This window comes from Dipodomys spectabilis, unplaced genomic scaffold, assembly GCF_019054845.1.
Source record: "Dipodomys spectabilis isolate Male_0828 unplaced genomic scaffold, ASM1905484v1 ptg000034l, whole genome shotgun sequence".
NCBI classification, from domain to species: Eukaryota; Metazoa; Chordata; class Mammalia; order Rodentia; family Heteromyidae; genus Dipodomys; species Dipodomys spectabilis.
The window spans coordinates 8813599-8837897 of record NW_024870711.1 but is presented as its reverse complement, the minus strand read 5'-3'; the positions used below and the strand labels follow the sequence as shown (position 1 = coordinate 8837897).

General features: G+C 49.9%; 1 protein-coding gene across 2 annotated transcripts; it reads right to left on the bottom strand.

Moving 5' to 3' along the window:
• Gimap8 (GTPase, IMAP family member 8) lies at nt 1-23601 on the bottom strand. 2 transcript variants are annotated; one of them, XM_042677197.1, is made up of 7 exons: nt 23526-23580; nt 11822-11975; nt 7588-7799; nt 5188-5821; nt 4299-4344; nt 2430-3053; nt 1-1055 (listed from the first exon to the last, which is right to left on the bottom strand). In XM_042677197.1, the coding sequence occupies exons 3-7, from the start codon at nt 7650-7652 to the stop codon at nt 373-375; spliced, it is 2052 nt and encodes a 683-aa protein (XP_042533131.1). In that variant the 5' UTR covers nt 7653-7799; nt 11822-11975; nt 23526-23580; the 3' UTR covers nt 1-372. The 2 variants fall into 2 exon arrangements, with proteins under 2 accessions (XP_042533131.1, XP_042533132.1); XM_042677198.1 differs by lacking the exon at nt 11822-11975 and having other exon boundaries at nt 23526-23601.
• Between the last annotated feature and the right edge of the window lie 698 nt (nt 23602-24299).

The following is a 24299-nucleotide window of genomic DNA, read 5'->3' as shown; positions in this document are numbered from 1 at the left end:
TGGCTTTGAACTGTGATCCTCAGATCTCAGCCTCCTGGGCAGCTAGGATGACAGGCGTGAGCCACCAGCATCCAGAGTGAAACTGTCTTTATTCTGGCCCCATGCTGACGTGGAACTTACACAAAGTGCCCATTCTGACTCCATCTTTCCTACACTGATACATTACTGAGGGATTTTTGTGATTCGACTCTAATATAGCTGGCTATAGTCCAGCCATTTATTTACCTAAAATAGCCACAGCATCGCAAGGTGAGATGTGTTTGCCTCTGTAGCCTTCAGAGCCGCACACCTTCCTACCATTGAAGCCAACCTGCCACCCCCTCCTCACGAGCAGACAATGTTCTGAGCTTCCCCAGACCTCAGGCCTTCCAGCTACCTGCCTTTTAAATTACTAAAAAACTGTCTGAAACCATCCTTTACCTGCACACTTTTAATATACTGTCTGACTTTCTCCAATGGATAGGGATACCCTTGCTCATCATGGCTCTTTTTCAGCTCATTGGCCATTGTCAAAAGATCTTTCACCTGGGTGTCCTGGGATCGGTCAGTCTGTCTGTTGTTAAAAGCACACACTCGCCCCCTACACTTTTTAACTATTTTCTTCAGGCCTTTGTTATTTGTCTTCTGGATGTAATCTTCAAACGTCTCGCTCCCGAGGTCCTCTTTCCGAGTGAAAAGCAGGATGGTGAACTGCAGGACATCACTCCCAAAGATGGCTTCCAGCTGCGCCACCGCTGCCTCGTCCGCCTTGGTGAACCGCCCCAGCTGGAACACCAGCACAAGAATCTTAGTTCCTTCTTCACAAAGAGCCCAACAGCGTTCCACCTCCTTCTCTAACCAGGATGGATCTTTCTCCACACCAGGAATCTGGGTGAACAGCGGCGTGTCCACAACCACAACCTCCTGCCAGTCAAATGCCGTCCTGCCACTCTGGCATGTCCGGGTGACCGGCTGGGCACGGAGCTGTGACAGGAAGACGGATCTCCCTAGGATGGTGTTCCCCGTTGCGCTCTTGCCCGTCCCACTTCTCCCTACGAGGACCAGGCTCAGGGTTTCTGTGCAGAGGAAATAAAAGACTCATGGTCACGGGCTGATATGGAATTCACCTTCCCAAGTTATTTCTTTGGTGTTGGGGGGGTGTTGAACTTAGGGCCTGGGGCGCTGTCCCTGAGCTCTTCTGCTCAAGGCTAGAGTTCTACCACTCTGAGACACAGCTCTGCAGTTTTCTGGTGGTTAATTGGTGCTTGGGTGGCTTTGAACTATGATCCTCAGATCTCAGCCTCCTGGGTAGCTAGGATGACAGGCATAAGGCACCAGAGCCCAGCCCCCAAAGTTATTTCTAGAGCAGGGTTACATCACTACCTGCCTCTCCGGCAGCCGACAGGACCACCTCTGCCTGAGAGGGATTTGTCCCTGTTCACAGAGTCCGTGAACTCAGCAGCACGACTCAGACACTGGTCTCTGTCAGTGCTCACTCATGAACGTGGCCCTGCTCCTGCGTCTGATCTGCCCTGCTCGCTTCTCCCAGGAATCCTCTGACTCCCTGGCATCTGTGACACACACTGGCTTGATCTTTGCCTATCCCAGCTGGGTGCAATTCATCCCCATCTTCTCTTTCTGCTCCAACTCTCTCTCCCTCTCTCTCTCTCTCTCTCTCTCTCTCTCTTTCTCTTTCCCTCTCCCTCTCTCTCTCTCTCTCTCTCTCTCTCTCTTTCTCTCTTTCTCTTTCCCTCTCCCTCTCTCTCTCTCCCCCTTCCCTCCCACTACCACAGGAAATCATCGCAAAATCTCTCAGAGGTATCCAATAACTATTCCATACAATTGATTTTCAGTAACCACTAAAACTACTATGCTAGTTTACAGAATATAAGGCAGCTTAATCCTCTGACACCCCCATATCTGCTGTGTATTTCAGCCTCTGCTTCCTTTTCTTTTCTTTTGGTACCTACGAAAGATCTGGTTCTCGGTCAGGCACCAGTGGCTGTAATCCTAGCTACTCAGGAGGCTGAGATCTGAGGATCATGGTTCAAAGCCAGCCCGGTCAGGAAAGTCCATGAAACTCTTATCTCCAATAAACCACCAGAAAACTGGAAGTGGCGCTGTGGCTCAAGTGGTAGAGCACTAGCCTTGAGCTGAAGAGCTCAGGGACAGCACCCAGGCCCAGAGTTCAAGTCCCATGACCGACGAAGGAAGGAAGGAAAGGAGGGAGGGAGGGAGGGAGAGAAGGAAGGAAAGGAAGGAAGGAAAGGAAGGGAGGAAGGAAGGAAGGAAAAGAGGGAGGGAAGGAAGGAAGGAAGGAAAGGAAGGAAGGAAGGAAGGAAGGAAATAAGGAAGGAAGGAAGGAAGAAGAAAGGAAGGAAGGAAGGAAGGAAAGGAAAGGAAGGCAGGCAGGCAGGCAGGCAGGCAATGGCTTTGTGTGTGCAGCTTACCTTTCTCTCTGAAGACGCAAGGCCTGCCCCCGTTCTCTTGCGCTACACTCTCCACTTGAAGCAGGAGCTCGTCCACCTGACTCTGCTTCTCCCCTGGCATTGCCCAGTGGTCGAAGATTCTGTATCTGTGTTCACATTTCTCAATGAGTTCACACAGAGCTTTGTTCTTGCTTAAGTGTGTATTTAGGTCTTCTCCCTGTAAATCTTCTTTCCTAGTGAGGAGAATGATCATGTATTTAATGTATTTGTCTCCAAACTGGCGTTTGATGGCTTGTAGCACCTCCATGTCCCTCTGGCCAAAAGAACCCAGTGGTGTCACCAGCAGGAAGGCATGGGGGCCGGCAGCCATGCTTTTCCTAAGCTGAGACGCAGCAGACTCTGAAGCTGAGAGCTCTGGAGCATCAATGACCAGAACTTTCTTCTCTCTCCAGATCCTGCTCTCACACGCACAATGCTGGGTTACTGACTGCTGGCTGAATTGAGTCTTAAACACCTGCTTCTCCAGAATGCTGTTTCCCACTGTGCTCTTTCCAGAGCCCTGCCTCCCCACGAGGAGAACCTGAAAGTCCAGCAACCCAGGGTCCTGCTCAGGTCCTGACGCCTGCAGTGGTCCGTCTCCCGGATCTAAGGGATAAAAAGGCAGATTCAGAGCCTCCTCTTATGGTCTTACGGCTAGGTTTTAGGATGTCTCTGCCCTGACCACATAGAGTGAGAATGGCAAAAGTGTTCTGACCAGGTCAGAAGTCAGCCAGCAGGTGGAGACGTGAAGCAGAAAGAAGGGAACTAGGGGATGCACGGGGAGCGGGAGACTTCCCAGGAGGGCGGAGATGCTGAATTAGGGGCTGCATTGGTCCCTGTCTTTCAAAGGAATTACTGAAGGAAGCATGAGGTCTCTGAGCTTAGGTGAGAATGAGGAAGAGCTGAAGTAAAAATGTCCTCTTTTTAATAGGACCATCACAAAATAAATGCTGCTCAGTAAAAACAAAAACTACTGATGCGCAACAGGGATGGAACTCAAAAGCATGAACCCAGAGCCAAAGCCCACACCCCATGTCATCCATTGAACACAGTTAAGAACCTGTGTTGGTTAGAGCTGGGGACATGGTTGTCAAACGTTCTAAGGTCATTAATGCACTCCATACCTGTGTCTACATGGGGTCAAGATGGAACAGGCCATCGAGTGGCTACCTCTGATTTGTGCATTTTACTGTAGGTAATTCAGGCCTCTGTGGATGGCGATCAAATCTGCAAATCTGTGCCCTGAAACTATCTCTGCACCTCACATCTGCCCCATGTCCTGTGGGGGTGTTCTTCACCACTGAACACTCAGTTCTTGCAGAGAGCTGGCCCAGAAATAATCTAGAAGTGCATCCAGGGCTGCCTCCTCTGTTTCTGTCCACATTGTGGAAGACACCTCCATGATTAGTAGGTACTGGATTGTGCACTAATCATTATAGGCAATGAAAACCAGCTACGGCAGCAATACTTGCAATATCTTTCCACTGTGAATGCTGCATGTTGTGGTTGTTTGTTAAGAGTGGTTTTGGCTTTGCATTCATAGCCAAAACATGGACCATGCTGGACTCGGATCCAGGAAAAAGAAGCTGAGTTAGGAAAGAAGCCATAGCAAGCAAGCCTGGATCATACCATGCCAGAGGGGCCGGGATATGACACATGGCATCCAGGGTTGGTGAGGCCCCAATGCAATGTGTTAGGATTTCCCCCAGTATAAGTGTGGCACGTACAAGCTTGGTCCCCGGATGTACTCTGCTTCTGATTCACATGGACAGCTTTCCTCCTTCCCTCTAGCTGCCCAATGCACTAACAGAATGCAGGTGTGAACCTAAACTGTTTAAAGGATTGACTTACCACATGGACCAGCTCCTGCTTGACATGTAGCTTTATTCACACAATCCTAGAAAATAAAAAGTGATACAGATTTTTTATCTCTTTTTTTCACAAAAATAATGAAGTTTTACCCAGAGTTCTTGGCCAGAGGTCCCCAACTCTGGAAGTTCCAACATCTCAGGTCTGGCTTGTCACCCCAAAATACCAATGAATGAGAAAGCAGAGAAAGGAGACGTATCATGTGACACAGACACACTGTAAGAAGGAGAGGACTTCAGACTGCCTCAGGGGTACTGGCGTGAACTTTAGGGTATTATCATTATTATCTTGAAGTAGTTGTACAAACGAGTTTGCCACTCAACAAAGCAGTTTATGAATACAATCTATATTGATCGGTGTTAATCCTTTCAACATTCTCACCCACCTCTCCCAACCCACCCCTCCCCTCACTTTTCTTAATTTTTAGGTTATGTATTGAATATTTTGCTATTTCACAAAGCAATCTATGCATACAATGCATCCTGATCAGTGCAGGAAGAATAGAGACAGGGCATGAGAGGCATGCATTACTAAGCAATCCCAATATACAAGTGCTTTAGCATGGAACGTTTTCTTTAAATGCAAGAGATTATGCCAATGTAAATGTGAATGCTACAAAAATTAATCATCTTTCCAACTCTAATCCAAGTGGTAGAGCACCAGCCTTGAGCAAAAGAGCTAAGAGATATGCCCGGGCCCTGAGTTCAAGCCCAAGACTAACAAATAAATAGATGATACAAAGATAGATAGATAGATAGATAGATAGATAGATGACTGATAGAGTATATATCTTAAACAAAACCTTTGGTCTTTCACACAAAGCAGTCTTCCATTCAATTGCCCCACCTCCAACTCACTCACCAGCTCTCACCTGGAATTCACTGCCTGCCATCTTCAAGTTCTCGCAGCTCAGCCCGCTGGTCTTCAGCAGCAGATCCTCTATCTTGCAGAAGAGCTCCGACACCTGGGAGTGGCGCTCAGCGCCCTGCGCCTTGTTGTTGAAAGCACAGACCCGACCGCTGACCTGTCGGACCAGCTCCCTGAGGGACTGCTTGCTGTCGATGTAATCCTGCAGGAGCTCATCCCCCAGGTCATCCTTCCGCGTGAAGAGAACGATGACGTTCCTGAAGGCGTCCGCTCCAAACACGTCCCGGATGCCCTCAAAGGTGCCCTCATCTTCCACCGTGTAGTAGCCGAGGGTGATGACCAGCAGCAGCGCGTGGACGCAGGGGGCAGCGAGCTCCAGGCACTGTCGCGCCGTCTGCTGCCGGTCGGGAGCACTGGCCAGTGCAGAGAAGAGGGCAGGGGTGTCGATGACCACCACCCCCTTGCCCGCCGCCGTTCCACTCTCTCCCTGACACACCTTCGTCACCATCCGATCGCTGAACCTGGACTCGAACACAGCTCTGCCCAGAATCGTGTTCCCAGTGGCACTCTTTCCCGCGCCCTGTTTCCCCAGCAGGAGGAGCCGCAGCTGGGAGCCGCCGGGGTTCTGCTCTGCTGGGCTGTTGGGACAAAGGGAACCCATCAGGTCCCACGATGTCAAGTGGGAACACATTCTCCTCTTCCCTCCAGACCCCCAGAGAAGCTGAACTGCTGGGATCCCAGGGTCAGACTAGATTGTTCCATGTGACTTTCTGTGCTCCCCCCCCAAATCCTTACAGTCTTTCAACCATTTTTACCATCACAACACGTGAGACTCGCTGCATACCTCCAGCGCTGTTGGTGGTGGTTATTTTGAGACAGGGTTTTGGTTTTCACCTGCATCTGTGCCTAGACCATAATCCTCCTATTTTGTGCTTCCTGCTGTAGTTGACGGGACAGCTGTGGCAGATGCCCTCCCCATTCCCGACGTCTGCTGAGATGGAATGCCACAACCCTCGTGTGTGTCAGGTGACGACTGTCATGTCCTTAGCCTCTTGTGAAGCTGGGGTGGCAGGTGTGAGCTGCCCCCCCACACACACATACACACACACATATACACACACATACACACACATACACAAAAACACATACACACACATATACATACACACATATAGACACATACACACATACATACACATACATACACACACACAAACACACACATACACATACACACACATACACATACATACACACAAACATATACACACACACACACACACACACACACACATCCCCCAGCTATTCTTTGACCAGGGGTCTTGTCAATTTTTTGTCCTGTCTGGTTTCTAACCCCAGATTGTTTCCATCTCGACATCCTGAATAGCTAGGGTGACCGGGGGAAGCGCCACGTCGGGTTTCCCGTCCAGTAAAAACTGGAGACCAACACAAAGCACAACAAATGTAGAACATGAAATAAAATGGTTGAAAAGAACCTGGGTGGGGGCTGGGAAGGTGGCTCAGTGGTAGAGCGCTTGCCTTGCATGCCTGAGGCCCTGGGTTGGATTCCTCAGCGCCACATAAAGCAAAATGAAAAAAGCCGGAAGTGGCACTGTGGCTCAAGTGGTAGAGCTCTAGCCTTGAGCTGAAGAGCTGAGGGACAGCGCCCAGGCACAGAGTTCAGGCCCCATGACCAGACCCAAAAAAAAAAAAAAAAAAAAAGAACCTGGGTGCCACCTTCCACATCCATCTCCACGCGCAACTTGACAAAAACCCGACACAGGGGCTGGGAAGGTGGCTCAGTGGTAGAGCGCTTGCCTCACATGCATGAGGCCCTGGGTTCCATTCCTCAGCAACATATAAGCAGAAAAAGCCAGAAGTAGCACTGTGGCTCAAGTGGTAGAGCGCTAGCCTTGAGCTGAAGAGCTGAGGGACAGCGCCCAGGCCCAGAGTTCAGATCCCAGGACCCACAAAAAAAAAAAAAAAAAAAAAAGACAAAACCTGACCCACGCAGGGCATTTGTGTTACCAAAGCAGAATCGCAGGGCGGGCGCTGGCCCACGCTCCCCGCACTGCCTTGAGCTGTGCTGCGCCACCGCCCCAGCGATGGAAAACTTCCTGCCTGCTCCTTCCTCCACCATGCCTGCGTCTCCCGCCTCAGCAAGGCTGAGCCCTCCCTCTCTCCCACCCCCTGGGAGGAGGGCAGCCCCCAGCCCCTCCTGTGAATTTTGGGACAGCATGATTACCACCATGAAGAAACTTCCCCAGAGCTGGAGCCTCCGCCATCAAACCTAGCACAGGGGGCAGCTGTCTGCCAGGGTCACTTCACTGTGTGTCTAGTGCACACGCAGCACACACACACACACACACACACACACACACACGCACCACACACACCGACCTACCTCGGTCCCAGCCTCTGGCTTGTAGCCTCAGGACCTCCATCCTCCACCTGGCTCCATCCGTCCATGCCGAGGCTCTGGACAGCAGCTGCTGGCTGCCCTCCGGCCAGCAGGAAGGATAACCAGGAGCTGCAAGGCGAGAGCCACCAGCCTTCCAAGGCCCGAGTCCCCTGGCAGGAGGGCTTCTGAGTTATTTCCAAGGGAGGAAGAGGTTTCTAGAAATAGAAAGGAAGTTGAGGAGGCCAGGTCATAGCGTGAGCACGCAGCAGCAGCCGCAGCAGCCTCAGGGGCCCAGGGAGGGGCCAGCGCTGGACACCAGACCTCTCCTCAGCTGCTCCCGGCTGCCCCCTGCAGGGCACCACCCAGCAGAGCACTGTGGGACGGGGTTACCTGACAGGGGCCAGCTGCTAGCATGGAGGACACACAGGTCAGTTCTGTTTCTGAGCGCACAGAGGCCCGAGGGCTGGAGCCAGGCCGTGGAGGAGTGTCTCAGAGCCTCTGCCCACCTCGTCCCTACCGCCACCTCACTCACCCTGGACCCCCAAGATTTGGGTAAAGATAAGAAGGCATTGTGTTTTTCCCACTAACTCCCTAGCTTTGATTGACCTGGACGTTGCCTTTAAACCTTCCTTGGGTAAAGTTCATGCCTCAGCTTTTAGGAAGGTGAAGCAGGTCCTGTCTAGGGTGTGGGTATGAATGGGAGGAGGGAGGACAAAGGGAGAGGGTGAAGGAGAGAGAATATGAATAAAATACTTCATGTGCACGCATGAAAATAGTACTATGCTATTCAGGAGACTGAGATCTGAGGGTCCCGGTTCAAAGCCAGCCCAGGCAACAAATCAAGAAACTCTTCTCTCCAATAAACCAGCAAAAAGCCAGGAGTGGAGGCATAGCTCAAGTAGTAGAGCACCAGCCTTGAATACAAAAGCCAAAGGTGAGTATAGAATCCCAAGTCTAAGCCCAGTACTGGAGAAAAAGAAAAAGGAAGAAAGAGAGGAGAGAGAGAGAAAGAAGGAAAGAGAGTAGAGAGAGAGAAAGAAGAGAGAGAGAAAGAGAGAAAGGAAGGAAGGAAGGAAGAAGGGAGGGAGGGAGGGAAGGAAGGAAGGAAGAAAGGAAGAAAAGAAGGAGGGAGGGAGGGAGGAAGGGAGGAAGGTAGGAAGGAAGGAAGGAAGGAAGGCAGGCAGGCATGAGGTAGGAAAGAAGGAAGGAAAGAAGGAAGGAAGGTAGGAAAGGAGGGAGGGAGGGAGGGAGGGAGGAAGGAAGGAAGGAAGGAAGGAAGGTGCTTGTTGAGCTTGATGCAGGACTGAGGGACCATGACAGAGGGTGAGATGATCAAGTTATATTGTTTTATTGGGGATGTGTCAAAATGACACCCCCATTTTTTACAAAAGTAAAAATGATATTTTTATTATGCTGTCATTAAAGTGATGGGAAATTTTGAGAATTAAATCATAATTGTAAAAACCAACAAAAAACAAAAAAGCTGCTTCTTTTACCCAGCCCCCTCCCCCAGGGAGCTGCCCCTCCGGAGGACGGCCTTTTCCACAGGCCGGCACAGGACAGGACAGCGCAGCCCAGAGCAGCCCAGCACAGCCCAGCAAAGGAGGCTGAAGTCCTAGAGCACAGCCAGGGCCTTGCACTTCCCAAGGAAGCGCAACGTGAGCAGAGGGCTAAGCAGAGCGCCAAGCAGAGCACCCACGAAATGGAAGCTGCCGTCCTCATCCTTTCTAGATGTTGGGTACACTAGAGTTCAGTCCACCCATAGTGTCAAGTTCCAGAACTTTCCACCCTGTGACAAGGGACTCACTGGACTCTGATTTCCTGCTCTTACCCCCTCCTCCCAACCCCCGGGCTCCAAACCAACTACCTTTCTGCTTCTATGATTCCCCACCCCACTTTGGGAGTGGAACTCCCGGCCTCACACTCGCTGGGCAAGTGTCCTTCCACTTGAGCCATGACCCCCGTCCTCCAGCTTTCACACACTTACACACACGGTCACACTCACAACATATATATACTCACACACACACACACACTGCACATGCACACACAACACACACTAACACACAGCACCTACTCACACTCACGCATACATACATGCACAGTCACAACATATACACACAACACATGCACACACAACACACACTAACACACAGCACCTACTCACACACATACATACACACACACAACACATACTCACACACATATACACTCACACACAACACACACTTGTACTTGCACACACTGGTCTCCCTTGGCCAGCCTCAACGACCCCTTTTCCTGGTTGTGAAGCTGGGATGTTAGGGTGGCCCAAGAAGCTTTTTTCCTTTCGGTGCTGGTCCTGAGGCTTAACTCAGGGCCTAGGCACTGTCCCTGTGCTTTTGTGCTCCAGGCTGGTACCCTACCACTGAAGCCACAGCTCCACTTCTGGTAGTTCATTAGAGATAAAAGTCTCATGGACTTTCCTGCCCAGGCTGGCTTTGAACTATGATCCTCACATCTCAGCCTCCTGAGTATCTAGGATTACAGGCAAGAGCCAGCAGTGCCTGGCCCGAGAAACTTTTTAAGGACACACAGCTGCATCTTGCTAGAGAAAACTGACTGACAAAACTTCTCCCATTCCCCCTTACCTCCTTCATTTAAAAAAATAGAGGAAGAAAAAAAAGGGGAGCGGGGTGCAGGTGGCTCACGCCTGTAATCCTAGCTACTGAGGAGGCTGAGATGTGAGGTTCATGGTTCAAAGCCAGCCTGAGCAGGAAAGTCCATGAGACTCTTATCTCCAATAAACCACCAGAAAACCGGAAGTGGCGCTGTGGCTCAAGTGGTAGAGCGCTTGCCTTAAGCTGAAGAGCTGAGGGACAGCGCCCAGGCCCAGAGTTCAAGCCCCACGACCAACAAAAAAGGACCCATTCCAGAAACAATCCTCCTTTCCCTGGGTACCAGGGCCAATGCAGAATGACATAAAAACAATGCCTAAAATGATGAGCCAAAAATCTCACCCAGCTCAGTACAGTTACTTCCAGAGGCAGATGAGGCCGAGATTAGAGGCAGAACTCAAGGCCTAGCAAGATGTTCTTTCTCGAAAACAGAGAAGACAGAAAAGTGAGTGGAGAGCAAAACATATATTCTTAAATAAAATATTAAGCATTTGAGGTATACTTGGAATATAACCAAAAGCCTCAAATAACTCCTCAAAGCTTCAGCAAGATAATTATTTGCTGAGTTGACTGTTTTGCAAAATGCTCTTTCAACAAATGGGCTCTTAAGAGAATTGATTTTTCCCTTGGAAGGAAGGCTGCCCAGGATTGAAGTTTGGGAAGAGATGTGGTTTGCCTGCCCCCTAGTGGCTCTATGAGCAATGACAGGCATGGTGGCTACCGCTGTCTCTCCCTGGCTCTCAACAGGGGTAGAGAAAGAGACTGGACATCCGAAAATCAAATAGCCAGGAAGACTATGGTATGCTGGAAAGGAGACATGTACCAGAACCCGGCTGTGGGTGAGACGCAGGGGTGCTGGATTAGCAGTCACAAGAAGAGCTCCATCTGAGGACCGGGAAGGGCCCAAACCTACCATTAGAAGACAAAGCCAGGGCCTGTAGTAAAAGGTGCAAAAATAACCAAATGGGGAGTACCAAAATGGAGAAGTTTTATGCCTAGGAAACATAACACGTAATCTACATCCTCAAGACAGGTAGAAATGACTGCCAGGTAACGGAGGAAAGGCCTCTCTGGGAGATGAAGAGTGGAAGATATCACCATGTAAAATGTAAAATCAGAGACAGAACAAAATTATTAATCATTAAAGATAGGGCAAAGCATTAAGGGAAATTTCAGAAGTAAAGACCCAAAATAAAGAATGAAATAATAAATAAGTTAAACATCCGGTTACTGAAATGTAGCAGAACTCAGGAAAAGCCCAGAAACCCAGAAGGTAGTTTGGCCTTAGACTTGGAAGGTGTGAAAGGTGTTTTAGTAAATAGGATGTTTTTGTAAATAGGAGCATGTTTTGGTAAACATTTGGTAAACCCTAACAAAGGGACCCCCCCCCCAATGTGGTCTTTGCTTTAGTGGAAACTGGTATTTGTCACGCACACACCTGCATGTGGCCCTTTCTATACGCGGCTACCTGCTCATGGCCTCTTTCCTATGTAAGCCACAATGTGAGAGACCATGGCTGCCCTGCGTCACCACCTGATGGGTGGGGCATAGTCACAGCAGCTAATAAAGACTCCTTGTACCTTTTCGTCTGAGCCGGTGGATATGTTTGCAGGAATTGTATTTGTAGGAGCCAGGATTCTACAACACGTTCAGGAGAAGAGCCTGACATGATCAGGGAAGTGGGTTCAGGCTGGAGGTCGGAGGCCCAGACAGAGCATACAGCAATGGTCCAAGCTAGAAATGAGGAGGACATGGGAAATTACAGTAGAAGTTGGAGCATACTTATGATTTATTCAGGAAATAGAAGTAAGGAAATCATTTCTTTTTTTTTTTTTTTTGTCGGTCGTGGGGCTTGAACTCTGGGCCTGGACGCTGTCCCTCAGCTCTTCAGCTCAAGGCGAGCGCTCTACCACTTGAGCTACAGCGCCACTTCTGGTTTTCTGGTGGTTTATTGGAGATAGGAGTCTCACGGTCTTTCCTGCCCGGGCTGGCTTTGAACCGCGATCCTCAGATCTCAGCCTCCTGCGTAGCTAGGATTACAGGCGAGAGCCACCAGCGCCCGGCAAGGAAATCATTTCTGTGTGTGTGCCAATACTGGCGCTTGAACTCGGGGCTTTGTGCTTTTGCTTAGCTTTTGAGCTCAATGCTGGTATTACAGCATGTAAGCCACACCTTCTAAACTTCCAAATTTTTGCTGGCTAACCAGAGACAAGAAGCTCACAGACATTTCTGCCCAGGCTGGCTTCTAACTATAATTCTCAGCTCTCATCCTCCTGAGTAGCGAGGATTACAGGTGTGAGCCACCGGCACCTGGCTCACAGGTGTATTCAAAATGCAGATCAATGAGGGGTTGCTGTTCGTTGCCATATTGAGAGGAATGTTATTCACAGCAGAGACGTCTTTTTTATTTTGAAAATATTATTGCATGTTGTTTCATTTCAGAAATGAAAAATGTGTTTACTACAGCTCGGGCAGATGGCGGGGAAAGTGTCTTATAATTCATTTTGTGTATTTTGACAATTTTCTGATGGATTTAAGAAACCCTGGACTGGAGTCCACGGTTGTTACAGTGACAACAATTAGGCATAACGTGCTTCCCTTCCTTCCTGACTTGGGGCCTCCCTCGGCTGGCTGGATGTGGGGAGCCGAGCTGCCCGTGTTCTCTAGTTCTTCATGAACACAGGACCATGGGGGGGGGCTGTTTTGATTATATTTAAGTAGTTGTACAAAAGGGTTTCAATTTAACATGTAAGTTTGGGAGAAGCATGTATCCTGGGCAGTGTCCCTTTGTCTACCCATTTCCATCTGTCCCCAACCTACTCATCCCTCCCAGTTGTCTGGTTCCATTGTTGTGCATATGCATTGCATATCATGACTCCCTCTCTCCATCCTTCTGCTCCTGCTACCTCGACCTCCCCCTCCCCCACAATAATGCTCCAGCCTCTTGGCATTCATTCTGTTAAACTGTAAGTCAGGTAATCACAGGAGTTACACCATTGGAATCCTTCCTGGTATATACCACACCTTAATCAAGTTATTTGTGCATCTGACCCAACACACACACACAAATATATATATATATATGTATATGTATATATATGAGTCAGATATATATGCATATATTCATAATTTAGATTGAACATCCACATGATTGAAAACATGTGCTTTTTGTCTCAGTGAGTTTGACTTCACTTGACATTTTTTCCAGATCTCTGTAAATGGCATATTATTTTTCCTGATGGATGTGTAAAATCCTATTGTGTGTGTGTGTGTGTGTGTGTGTGTGTGTGTGTGTGTGTGTGTGACTTTCTTGATCCATTCACCCATGCATTGCCGGGCACGGGCTGCGCTCTTGGGTTTGGGAGGGGAGAGGGGCGCAGCAGGAGGCACACTTGGGGCGGGCACAGCGGGTCCCGCTGATTCCTGTCTCAGACAGGTTACCTCTACTACCTTTTCACTGAAAACAACTAAAATTAGGGAGATTGAATTTTTGTTTTTAATCTTAGGAAGGCGAGGCTGTGAGCTCTGAGACTGTCCTTGCTGAGCAGCCGCACCCCACCTCCACTCTCCAAACACATTTTGCCAGGTGAGGTGACACATGACTAATCCCTCAGAAGCCTGAGGCTGGCGGATCGTGAGTCCCAGGTCAGCCTGAGCTACAGGAAGAGACTCTGTCTAAAAACAAAAGTGAAAAACATAAGAACAATACCTTCATCCTCTCAAAAGCATTCAATAGGCAAAGGGACAAGGAACAACCAGGCCAAAGCAAAATGCTGAGAGGAGTTCAAGCCCAGAATGCCTTGCCCCAGGGCGTTATTGGAGAGGAGCAGGAGGGGGTGTGGAGGGGAGCTCTTGGCTTCCAATTTCCACACAAATCACAGAACTGGAGATCCACTACGAAAAGCATTGTGAGGGGGTCCCACAAAAAAGAAGGTAGAAAGGTGGGCCCTGTCTGGGGGGTGCTTTCATTTCCAAGCTGGGGGCTCCAGCTTGAATTCCCATCTAGATATGCAATCACATCACCTAACAATTTTTTTTTCTTTGGGTCCGGTCATGGGGCCTGAACTCTGGGCCTGGGCGCTGTCCCTCAGCTCTTCAGCTCAAGGCTAGCGCTCTACCACTTGAGTCACAGCGCCACTTCCGGCTTTTTTCTTTTTGCTTATGTGGTGCTGAGGAATCGAATCCAGGGCCTCAGGCATGCAAGGCAAGCGCTCTACCACTGAGCCACCTTCCCAGCCCCCATCACCTAACAATTTTAATCACTTTGGCTACATTTTCAAAGATGAAGACTATTACTGCAAGTATGGAGACAAGTGGTCTAGGGTGGGCTTATTACTCCAAATACAGATGCTCCCATTTGTCAGAAATGTCCTCTTAGTTTCTGTCTCACTAACTATTCCAGGAAGCGCAACATCTAAAAGGAGACAGCAAGCTGGGTGCTGGTGGCTCACACCTGTAATCCTAGCTACTCAGGAGGCTGAGATTTGAGGGAAGGTGTGAAGCCTGAACAAAATATAGCGATTTTAAGTTTAGATTCCATCCTGTTATAACTAAATTCCAGGAAATGTGTCAACAACCCCTTTGCGGGGAAACTCCCCTAACAACAGCTAATGGGCAGGTGGCAGGAAATACCTAAACTTCCAGATGTTCCTGCAGTCAAAGACCACTGGGTCCATACCCTTGGGGCTCAGATCATCCACTTTAGCCAATCATTTTATACAGCATCCACTCCATGAGCCAGCCAATCACCTTTACCAGGTCTGTTCCCGCCACTGGTTACACTACTCATTTTTTAGAATTATTTTATGACTTTCCCACGGTGTGATAGGATTTGCTAAGTGATGCTACGACGCATAGAATGTGCCTGAAAACCCTACAAAAACCCTGTTAACTGAAGGGTCAGGGCTCTCAACTCTGACCTGCCACGTCAGTGACGTTGGGAGCCCAGGCTCGAGCTTAGGATAAATGACTCTCATTTGCTTACATTGGAAACAGCTCCTTGGTGGTCTTTGGGGATCCCTGAAATGGACATAACAAAGGAAAGATGGTGAGACTTATCTCCAATGAACCACTAGAAAACCAGAAGTGGAGCTGTGGCTCAAAGTAGTGCTAGTCTTGAGCAAAAGAGCATAGGAACAGGACCTGAGTTCTAGCCCCACTACTGACAAAGATAGATAGTGCAAGGTCTGAACAGGGACACCTCCCTCCCTCTTGGCTAAGTTTCCGCCCAGTATCTGTTAGCTAGGTAACTGGCAGACCTGGAAGTAGTCACCTTGCCCTCCTGCTAGGTCACATCCTGGGCCACCTCTGGTCACATGCTTACCCTCTGACTCAAGGAGGGTCCCAGACCCTGAGGTCACAGCCAGATCCAGTGTGGCCACACCTCTCCCCCTCTTGGCCACACCTCTTCCTGTCCCTGGCCTAGATAAGTCCTGGCCCAGAGGTGGGCTGGCCCTCTTCCAGCCACCCCCCCCCACCCTCTTCCTTTTCAGCCATGCTTCTCCACCATGCATGGTGGGGGAAGCAGTTCGGTAAATAAACTTCTCCTGCCTGAATTGCACATGGTGTTCTCCTCATAAGCTAACTAATGAAACCTACCTATTTAATATACCTTACAGATAGATAGATAGATAGTTGAATCCCAGTCTTGCAAGTAAATCCACCAACTCAGATAAAAGTGCAAGGAGTCTTTATTAGCCTCCCAGCAACTGCACCCCACAGCATGGCTTATAAAGGAAAAAGCCACACATAGGTGGCAGTGTACATGACAGAAGCAGAATCAGCAGTCAATAATCACAAATAGCAATTTCCAATCAACAAAGCAGTAAGTCAGAAGCAAAGACCACATCCCAGATTTTCCCTTTGTTAGGGGTTTAACTGATGCTTACCAAAACACATGCCAAGCTTCCTATTTACCAAAACACATTCCAAACTTTCTAGTTACCAAAACACATTCCAAGCTTTCTAGTTACCAAAACACATCCCAAGCTTCCTGTTTACCAAAACACATCCCAAACTTGCTATTTACCAAGTAAGACCAGACCACTTGGGTTTCCGGGCTCTTTATGAATTCTGCTGTTATTTACCGCATTTCAGTAACCTGGTGTTTAACTTGTTTTTTATTTCAAACTCTAGGTCACTTTGAGCCTCCACCTCTGGAATTTCCCTTTAATAATTAACCTGTAGTGCCGGGCGCTGGTGGCTCACGCCTGTAATCCTAGCTACTCAGGAGGCTGAGATCTGAGGATCGAGGTTCAAAGCCAGCCCGGGCAGGAAAGACTGTGAGACTCCTATCTCCAATAAACCACCAGAAAACTGGAAGTGGCGCTGTAGCTCAAGTGGTAGAGCTCTCGCCTTGAGCTGAAGAGCTGAGAGACAGCGCCCAGGCCCAGAGTTCAAGCCCCACAACCGACCAAAAAAAATAATAAATAAATAAATAAATAACCTGTAGTTTCTGTCTACAAAGAGGTCCTGCCTTTAATGCTTTGCCCTATTGGTTTTTGTTTTTTTTTTTTGGGGGGGGGGTTGTTGTGGGGCTTGAACTCTGGGCCTGGGTGCTGACCCTCAGCTCTTCTGCTCAAGGAGAGTGTTCTACCACTTAAGCCACAGTGTCATTTCCAGTTTTCTGATGGTTAATTGGAGATAAGAATCTCACAGACTTTCCTGCCTGGGCTGGCTTTGAACCATGATCCTCGGATCTCAGCTTCCTGAGTAGCTAGGAGGACAGGTGTGTGCCACCACACCCGGTGCTTTGCCCTATTTTTAATAATAAATAATTTTGTTCTGTTTCTGATTTTGCATTTTACAAGATGATAGATAGATAGATAGACAGATGGAGACAGCAGACTTGCCCTGTACGCTTATGCCAATTAGGGGAGATGGTAGCCTTACTTGATCTCTAAAGGGAAAAGAACTGTGATGGGAAGGCTGGCTCCTCTGACTTTCCAGCTTTGTTCCCTGGTTCTGTTTCAATTCCTGGGCCTGGCTCTAGTTTATTTTTATTGTTTTTAGTTTCCTTATTGCCTGTTCATCTGTTCCACCTCTGGGAACCTGGCCATCCCAAGCAAGGGGGCCTTGCTTTGTAGGAGGCTGCCAGGAACCAGGCAGCTGACTGGGCAGAGTCGGGTCAGACCTCCAACCATGAGGTGGAAACTGGACTCTGGAGAAAGAGAACCAAGGGAGAAAACGATTCCCACATGGCCTCCCTTTCCTCAGGCCAAGGAAGCCAAGCTCTGGCCCGCAGCCTCAGAAACAAAAGGTCTGCTCCTCAGATCAAGGTCCCAGCTTCCCCTCTACCTGGAGAGTTTCCGGGGTCCCCCCAGACTCCCCCCCATCACCTGCCCCAATCCCACAGGCTCCTCCCCTATGGCCTGAGCGCTCCTAGCTGCTCTCGTGGAGGTGGTGAAGCTGGCCATCATGGCAGCCATCCTGCATGTCTTCTCTTAAACTTATTATCTGAGAACCAGCGAAGGGAAGAAATCACGTGAGGCTGGGAGCCAGAGGAGGCGAGATTATGAAGTGTGACCAACATAGACGCCTAGGACCCTGGACAAGCCTGAGGCTGGCTGTACTAGACACACACACTCTGCACCCCAACCTCCAGCCAAGACTCCCCAGCCCGGCGAAGCCCTTTCTCCCGTTCTGGTCTCCTATGGTTAGGGAACAGGCTGCTGCCATTGGTGACACCATTTTGCTTTCCTCCTGCTCCCTTTCTCCCCCTCAACTTTGACTTTGCATTCCTTTGCTCTTGTTCGTTTTTCTGAGCTCATTCTTGGACTAGCTGTTGGCCATAAGAACAGACTCAAAAGGAAGCCTCCTGCCCTGAGATAAGCGAGAGCCGGCAGGAAGCCACCAGGTTGGGTCAGGGCGGGGTGTCCAGATTCAGGTTCCTGAGAACTGCTGATTTCCACGCAGCCTCTGACCTGACTTTTGTCCCTCAAAACACTAGAGAGGAGGGACTTAGACCAGCCCCCTTTCCAGGTTGCTGTATCCTCAGTAAAACCTACTTTCTCTTGGATGCCAGTGGCTCATGCCTGTAGTCCTAACTTAGGAGGCTGAGATCTAAGGATCTCAGTTTGAAGGCAGCTTGGGTAAGAAAGTCCGTGAGATTCTTATCTTCCTTAAATCACCAAACAGCCAGAAGTGGAGCTGTGGTTCATGGGGCACCAGCCTTGAATGAAAAAGCTAAGGGACAGCATCCATGCCCTGAGTTAAAGCCCAGTACACACACACACAAACACACACATTGTCAGGCAATGCTTCCCCTGCCATGAAGTGACCCGCAGGCCCTACCAAACAGATTACCTGTGACAGGCAGAGTAAGAATCCGGCCACAGCAGTCAACAAAGAATGCAAGCCAGGAGAGCATCCGCCACTTCGAGTTTCGTCACTCATGAGCAGATGAGACTCAGGGACAGACTGACCGCCTGGTTTGGCTAAGGGCCCATCAGTGTTGCTGATGACCTCATAAGCAAAATCCCTCCAGGCCCACTGCTGGAGAGTTTCCTGGGACAGGCTAGTTTCTAGAACAGCTTCTAAAAGCAAACCCTCAATCAATGAGGACGACTCTTCCTGACAGCCCTGGGCACACGTTAGAATTTTGCAGATTAAGACTATGAAAGATCCACTGGTCAAAAACTGAGAGGGGATCAAACTGGACATAGTGGCTCAGGCCCGTAATCCTGGTTATTTGAGAGACTGAGATTGGAAGGATCATGGTTTGAGGCCAGCCTTGGCAAAACAATTTGTAAGACCTCATCAGAAAAAAACAATCAACAACAACAGAAAAAGACAACTAAATGTGGTGGATCATACCTGTCATGACAAACTATTTGGGAAGTATAAATAGGAAGATCACAGTCCAGGCTGCCCTGGGCAAAAAGTGAGACCTTATTTGAGAATGACAAGAGTGAAAATGACCAAGGATATGGTTCAAGTGGCAAGAATGGTTTCCTAGCAAGCACAAGGCCCTGAATTCAAATTCCAATACTATTCATTATGGCTCCAATATTCATGGGTCATCTGACATCACCCATGGGAGACACTGTCCCAAGGCTGTAAGCCAGACCGCTAGTGAGGCTAGATCCCCTGCAATTCTGCTTCTGCGCTGTGTGCAGGAGGGTGCATTGGCCTTTCCTCGGGGTCCCTTGGGAGCCATGGGCTTTCCCATCAGGCAGCAGGTACCCCGTCCGTATTTGGTAAATTTGCACAAAGATTCTTGTCTCCCAGGAAATCAAAGCACATGAAGAGTTCCCCCTCCGCAGTTAGGGCTAGCTAGTGTGTGGGAATCCTTCCTTGCCACCTGGAGGCAATCAGGGATATCGGCGGGCATTCGCCATCTGCCAGGCAGCCAGATGGAGCAGACAGAAGCCATGTAGAGGAAGCCAGGAAACACAGCCTGAGACATGGGGCAGGCCCGGCTAGGCTAAGCAGCTGAGCCTGCAGAGACAGCTTTTGTGCTGGGATCTGACACTCCACAGCCTGGGAGAAGTGTGTGTGTGTGTGTGTATGTGTGTGTGTGTGATGAAAACTAATTACTACTCATAAGAATTTTGGAGCAGGGAGCCGGGCGCTGGTGGCTCACGCCTGTAATCCTAGCTACTCAGGAGGCTGAGATCTGAGGATCGAAGTTCAAAGCCAGCCCGGGCAGTAGAGACCGTGAGACTCCTATCTCCAATAAACCACCACAAAACTGGAAGTGGCGCTGTAGCTCAAGTGGTAGAGCGCTCGCCTTGAGCTGAAGAGCTGAGGGACAGGGCCCAGGCCCAGAGTTCAAGCCCCACGACCAACCAAAAAAAAAGAATTTTGGAGCTGGGGCTGGGAAGGTAGCTCAGTGGTAGAGTGCTTGCCTTGCAAGCCTGAGGCCCTGGGTTCGATTCCTCAGCACCACATAAGAAAAAAGCCGGAAGTAGCGCTGTGGCTCAAGTGGTAGAGCACTAGCCTTGACCTGAGGAGCTGAGGGACAGCGCCCAGGCCCAGAGTTCAGGCCTCACAACCGGACCCAAAAAAAAAAAAAAAAATTTTTTTGGAGCTAACCCAGACTTCCCTCAAGAGTCTATTTGCTAGTTGTGACTTTAAGATCTCCCTCGCTTCATGAGGTCAATCTCCTATACCAAGGACCTAGTCCTCTTTGACTTCTTTGGGGAGAATGGCAAAAGTCGACTGAAAGATACACTACCCATGTTCCAGATTCCTGGCACAAGCTGACCACTGGGTGGCTCCCACCTAACTACTCAGGAGGCTGAGATCTGAGAATCAAAGTTCAAAGTCAGCCTGAGCAGACAAATGTGAGAACGTTTTCTCTCCAGCTAACCAGAAAACAAAAACAAAAACAAAGCCAAAAGGAGAGGTATAGCTCAAGTGGTAGACTACCAACCTCGCACAAAAAAGCTAAGCAAAAGCACTAGGCCCTGAGTTCAAGCCCCAGTACTGGTGTACATACACACACACACTCACACACACATACACACACACACAGACTCCTGGACCAGCATATATTCCATACCACATGCTATTTGATGATGTGCTTTTCAGAGGCTAACAGATTGTGAGAGTTATGATCAGGAAAGTCTCTCTGCCTAAGAAGCCACACCATACAATACAGTTCAAGGACCTCAAGGACTTCAGAGCCAGACAAAGCTGGGCTCAAGTCCCAGTGATACCAGAGTCACATTATTGAGTCTAGAAAATGGAGTCTGGACCCAGAGAAATGCAGTCAAGACTCTCGACTAGGTCATCTGTTCAAGCTAAATAGGAGACCCAGCTCTGACCAAGAGCAAGTCACGTGCCACTCCCCAAATGAGGAAACATTGCCAGCAGTTCCCAGGTTCTCCCAGGTAAATAAGGGATTCAAACCTGTGGAGGTCTGGGGACCTGGCTGTGTTGTATGCAGGTCAGCTCTGACCCTCGGGGGGAGGCTGGTGCTCAGGAGGCTACCCCTGTACAGCGGGACCTGACTGTAGTTGCCCTGCTTTGATTCTCAGGGCTGTGAGTACTGGGTCTCTGTTCAAATCTCCATAAAATCATAAAACTTCCATGACCCCTCTTCTGAGTCTGCTCACTTTGTCCTCTTCTTGACTGACCCCCCATTGTCTTGCCGGGAAGCACACAGGAGCCATCGCTGGATGTTCACCTGGGTCCTCCTCATCTCCTGACACTCTGAAGCAGGTGTGCACATGGCCAGCTTGCCCACACACTCCTGTCAGCACCAACACCTCTTTCTTCAGGACACTCTAAAAAGCCCAAGTCTCTACACATTAACTCATTTGGTTGATATTTAGTGAATGCCTACACAGCCTGACTTGGTGGCATTTCCATTCCAACATAAAGGTGGACCCTGAGAGCTCTGGACAAATAGCCATGACTGAAAAAACAAGTCCATGGAATCAGCTTCTACAATGTGCACTAGAGGGCGCCACCCTCCTATTGGTGTGTTTCCAGAAAGCCCACCAACCAACTTCAAATAATACTCAGCCTGTTTGCCTCATAAACATCTATCTCCAGGGTCCCTTCCTGTCCCCCAGCAGGTGTCTGCATAATGGAAAACTCAGCTCTGCCACTCCAGGGGGGAGAATCCCAGGTCCTGCCGGCACCTGGAGACCTCGGTCAGGTTTTGCCTTCAGTAATTTTTCACAATGGTGATTGGCCAGGTCTGAAGCATCTGCACCTGAAATGCTTTGGAGCCCCAGGTTCATTCAAGAACAGCAGCAGGTGTTCATTTTGCTCTAATGTAACTTCCAGCAACAGATGACCTTCCAGAAACAAAGAAGAGCTGCTCCAAGGTGACTTTCTGTGCCTGCTGCTAGCAATTGCTAGCAACTGCAGACTTCTTGCTTAAAGGTGGGGAAAAAAATCACTCATCCCAGTTCATCAAGCATCTGTTCCGCAACAGATACTGTGGTCGCATCAGGAAAGAGCAGGCTGGGTCTTAGAAATGCTGTCCAGCCGGGCACTGGTGGCTCATGCCTAGCTACTCAGGAGGCTGAGATCTGAGGATCACAGTTCAAAGCCAGCCCAGGCAGGAAAGTCCATGAGATTCTTATCTGCAATTAACCACCAGAAAACCACAAATGGCAATATGGTTCAAGTGGTGGAGCACTTGCCTTGAGCTGAAAAGGTGAAGGACAGTGCCCAGGCCCAGAGTTCAAGCCCCACGATCGAAAAGGAAGGAAGGAAGGGAGGGAGGAAGTGCTGTCCAGATTGGGGAGCAAGGCCATCCCAGGACCTCTGCTACCCACTCCAGGAGGACTGGCCGCAGAGCCTGTGCATGTACCTTCCTCAGTCTGCATTCCTTGAAGTGGACACTGAGATGCGGCCCAAGCTGGTATGATTCCATTTTGAGCTTTGCCTTTGTTTTAGGGATTTCAGACTTGATAGGCCTAGTTCCCAGAACGAAAAAATGCATCTGGTCCCCCTCCCCTGAACAACCTAACCCACCCTTGATTGTATTGTTGAGTTAAAGACTGACTCATAAAACAGATAGGTTGTAATCTGGCACATGCTTACGGTAAACCCTACCTTTTGCATGCGCTTACGGTAAACCCCACCTTTTGCCTACCAAAAGGTAGACGCCGCCTTACCCACTAAATTTGTGTGCTATTTTAAACCAAGGTGATTGGCTGGTTTAAATAGCCATTATAGACAAACTGTAACCTCATTGGCCACCTGTGTGGTCTGGTATGACTGTACAATCCTTGTGTGTGTTACAATCCCGTCGGTCAGCTGCACGTGACCAGGCTCTACCTCATGGATTTTGCCTTGAAAAACCAAAGCATGGGGACCACTCGGGGTCGCAGTATCAGCTCCCGAGCCTGTGCTGTGGCCCTGGCTGGTTAGTGTAGGAACCTTCTCAATAAAGTTGCTTCTTGGTTAATAGCTTTGTTGCGGTGGGCTCTGTCACTCCGGACGACTAGGTGGGCTTGCCTGCCTGAGTAGGAGTCTTCCCACTAGATCCTCAGGCCCCAACACATTTCAGATGAGCCGTCTAGGACACACCCACGGGAAACCTCAGTGTCAACTGTCTATCCCACTCGGTCAGCGGAAGGGCCTTGGCCAAGGTCGAGACTGGACGCGGAGCCTTGTGCACTAGACTCCTGTCCCTTGTTTCCAGCTGGGAGGGACAGGAGTCTAGTTCACAAGGCTCCGTGTCCAGTACCATACCAATGCTTCGGGCCTCCTGGCCGGGGGAGATGGCCGCCTGGCAGCCCCTGGGGGGGGTCTCCCCCACGGGTCCCAGCACCATGCAGTACCACCACAGGAAGAGGCGGTTCCCCTCTCGAAACTTACCCCACACGTGGAATCCCAGAAGCAGAGGCCCGAGAGGATTCTCCTCTGTGCAGGGTGAGAAGTGTTGGAGAGGACTCCAAAGAAGGGGAGGGGGCTAGTCCGCTGGGACTAGCTTCAAAATGGTGTAGCACCCCCTCAGGAAGCCCTGAGCACACGTCCCCTCCCCCCACGTCACCTCTCACCCCTCATCGGGTGGGCGGGGCCGGGCGCAGGGCCAGGCTGGGCAGCTGTGAGCCACTAGTGCCCAGCTTCCACCACTGCTGGACACAGAAGACATTTTCTCGTGTGGACATTATTGGGGTGAGGTCGGTGAGGTTCCGGGGAGTTGCAAGGTGGCATAAGGAGGGTGGAGGTGGGAATGGGGGTGCACAGACAGGGATTGGGCCTGCTCTAGAGGAGACACGTGGTCCTTACCTTTAGCCTTTCCTTCTGCACGCACTGTGCTCTGGATTCCAGCAAATTCCCATGAAGCCAGGCTGGGCAGGCCGGGTGAGGTGAACCGTGACGGTGTACAACTGGGGTTGGGGTATGAGGAGGAGTGCGCCAGGCATCTGGACGCTCACTAAGGAAGCAGCCTCGTTTCTCTATACCCCCAAAAGCTTGCCCCCAAGAAAAACCCCTCTGCAGACAATGGGGTGACGGAGGCAGCCTCAGGTTGGGCTCTGGGCAGGCCCTGTGGCCCTGGAGTTCCATCAGGCCTCAGGACACTAGCAATGTCTACTCAGCTCTAGTTTCCCCCCCCCCCATTTGCACACTGTGGGCTCCAGGTGGGGC

Coding starts and splice junctions, on each gene's coding strand:
- Gimap8 (XM_042677198.1), bottom strand. CDS start 7,652: ATGGACGGATGGAGCCAGGTGGAGGATGGAGGTCCTGAGGCTACAAGC. Junction 4,345..5,187: donor TGGCAGGCAGTGAATTCCAG/GTGAGAGCTGGT, acceptor TTTATTTTCTAG/GATTGTGTGAATAAAGCTAC. Junction 3,054..4,298: donor AGCAGGAGCTGGTCCATGTG/GTAAGTCAATCC, acceptor TTTATCCCTTAG/ATCCGGGAGACGGACCACTG.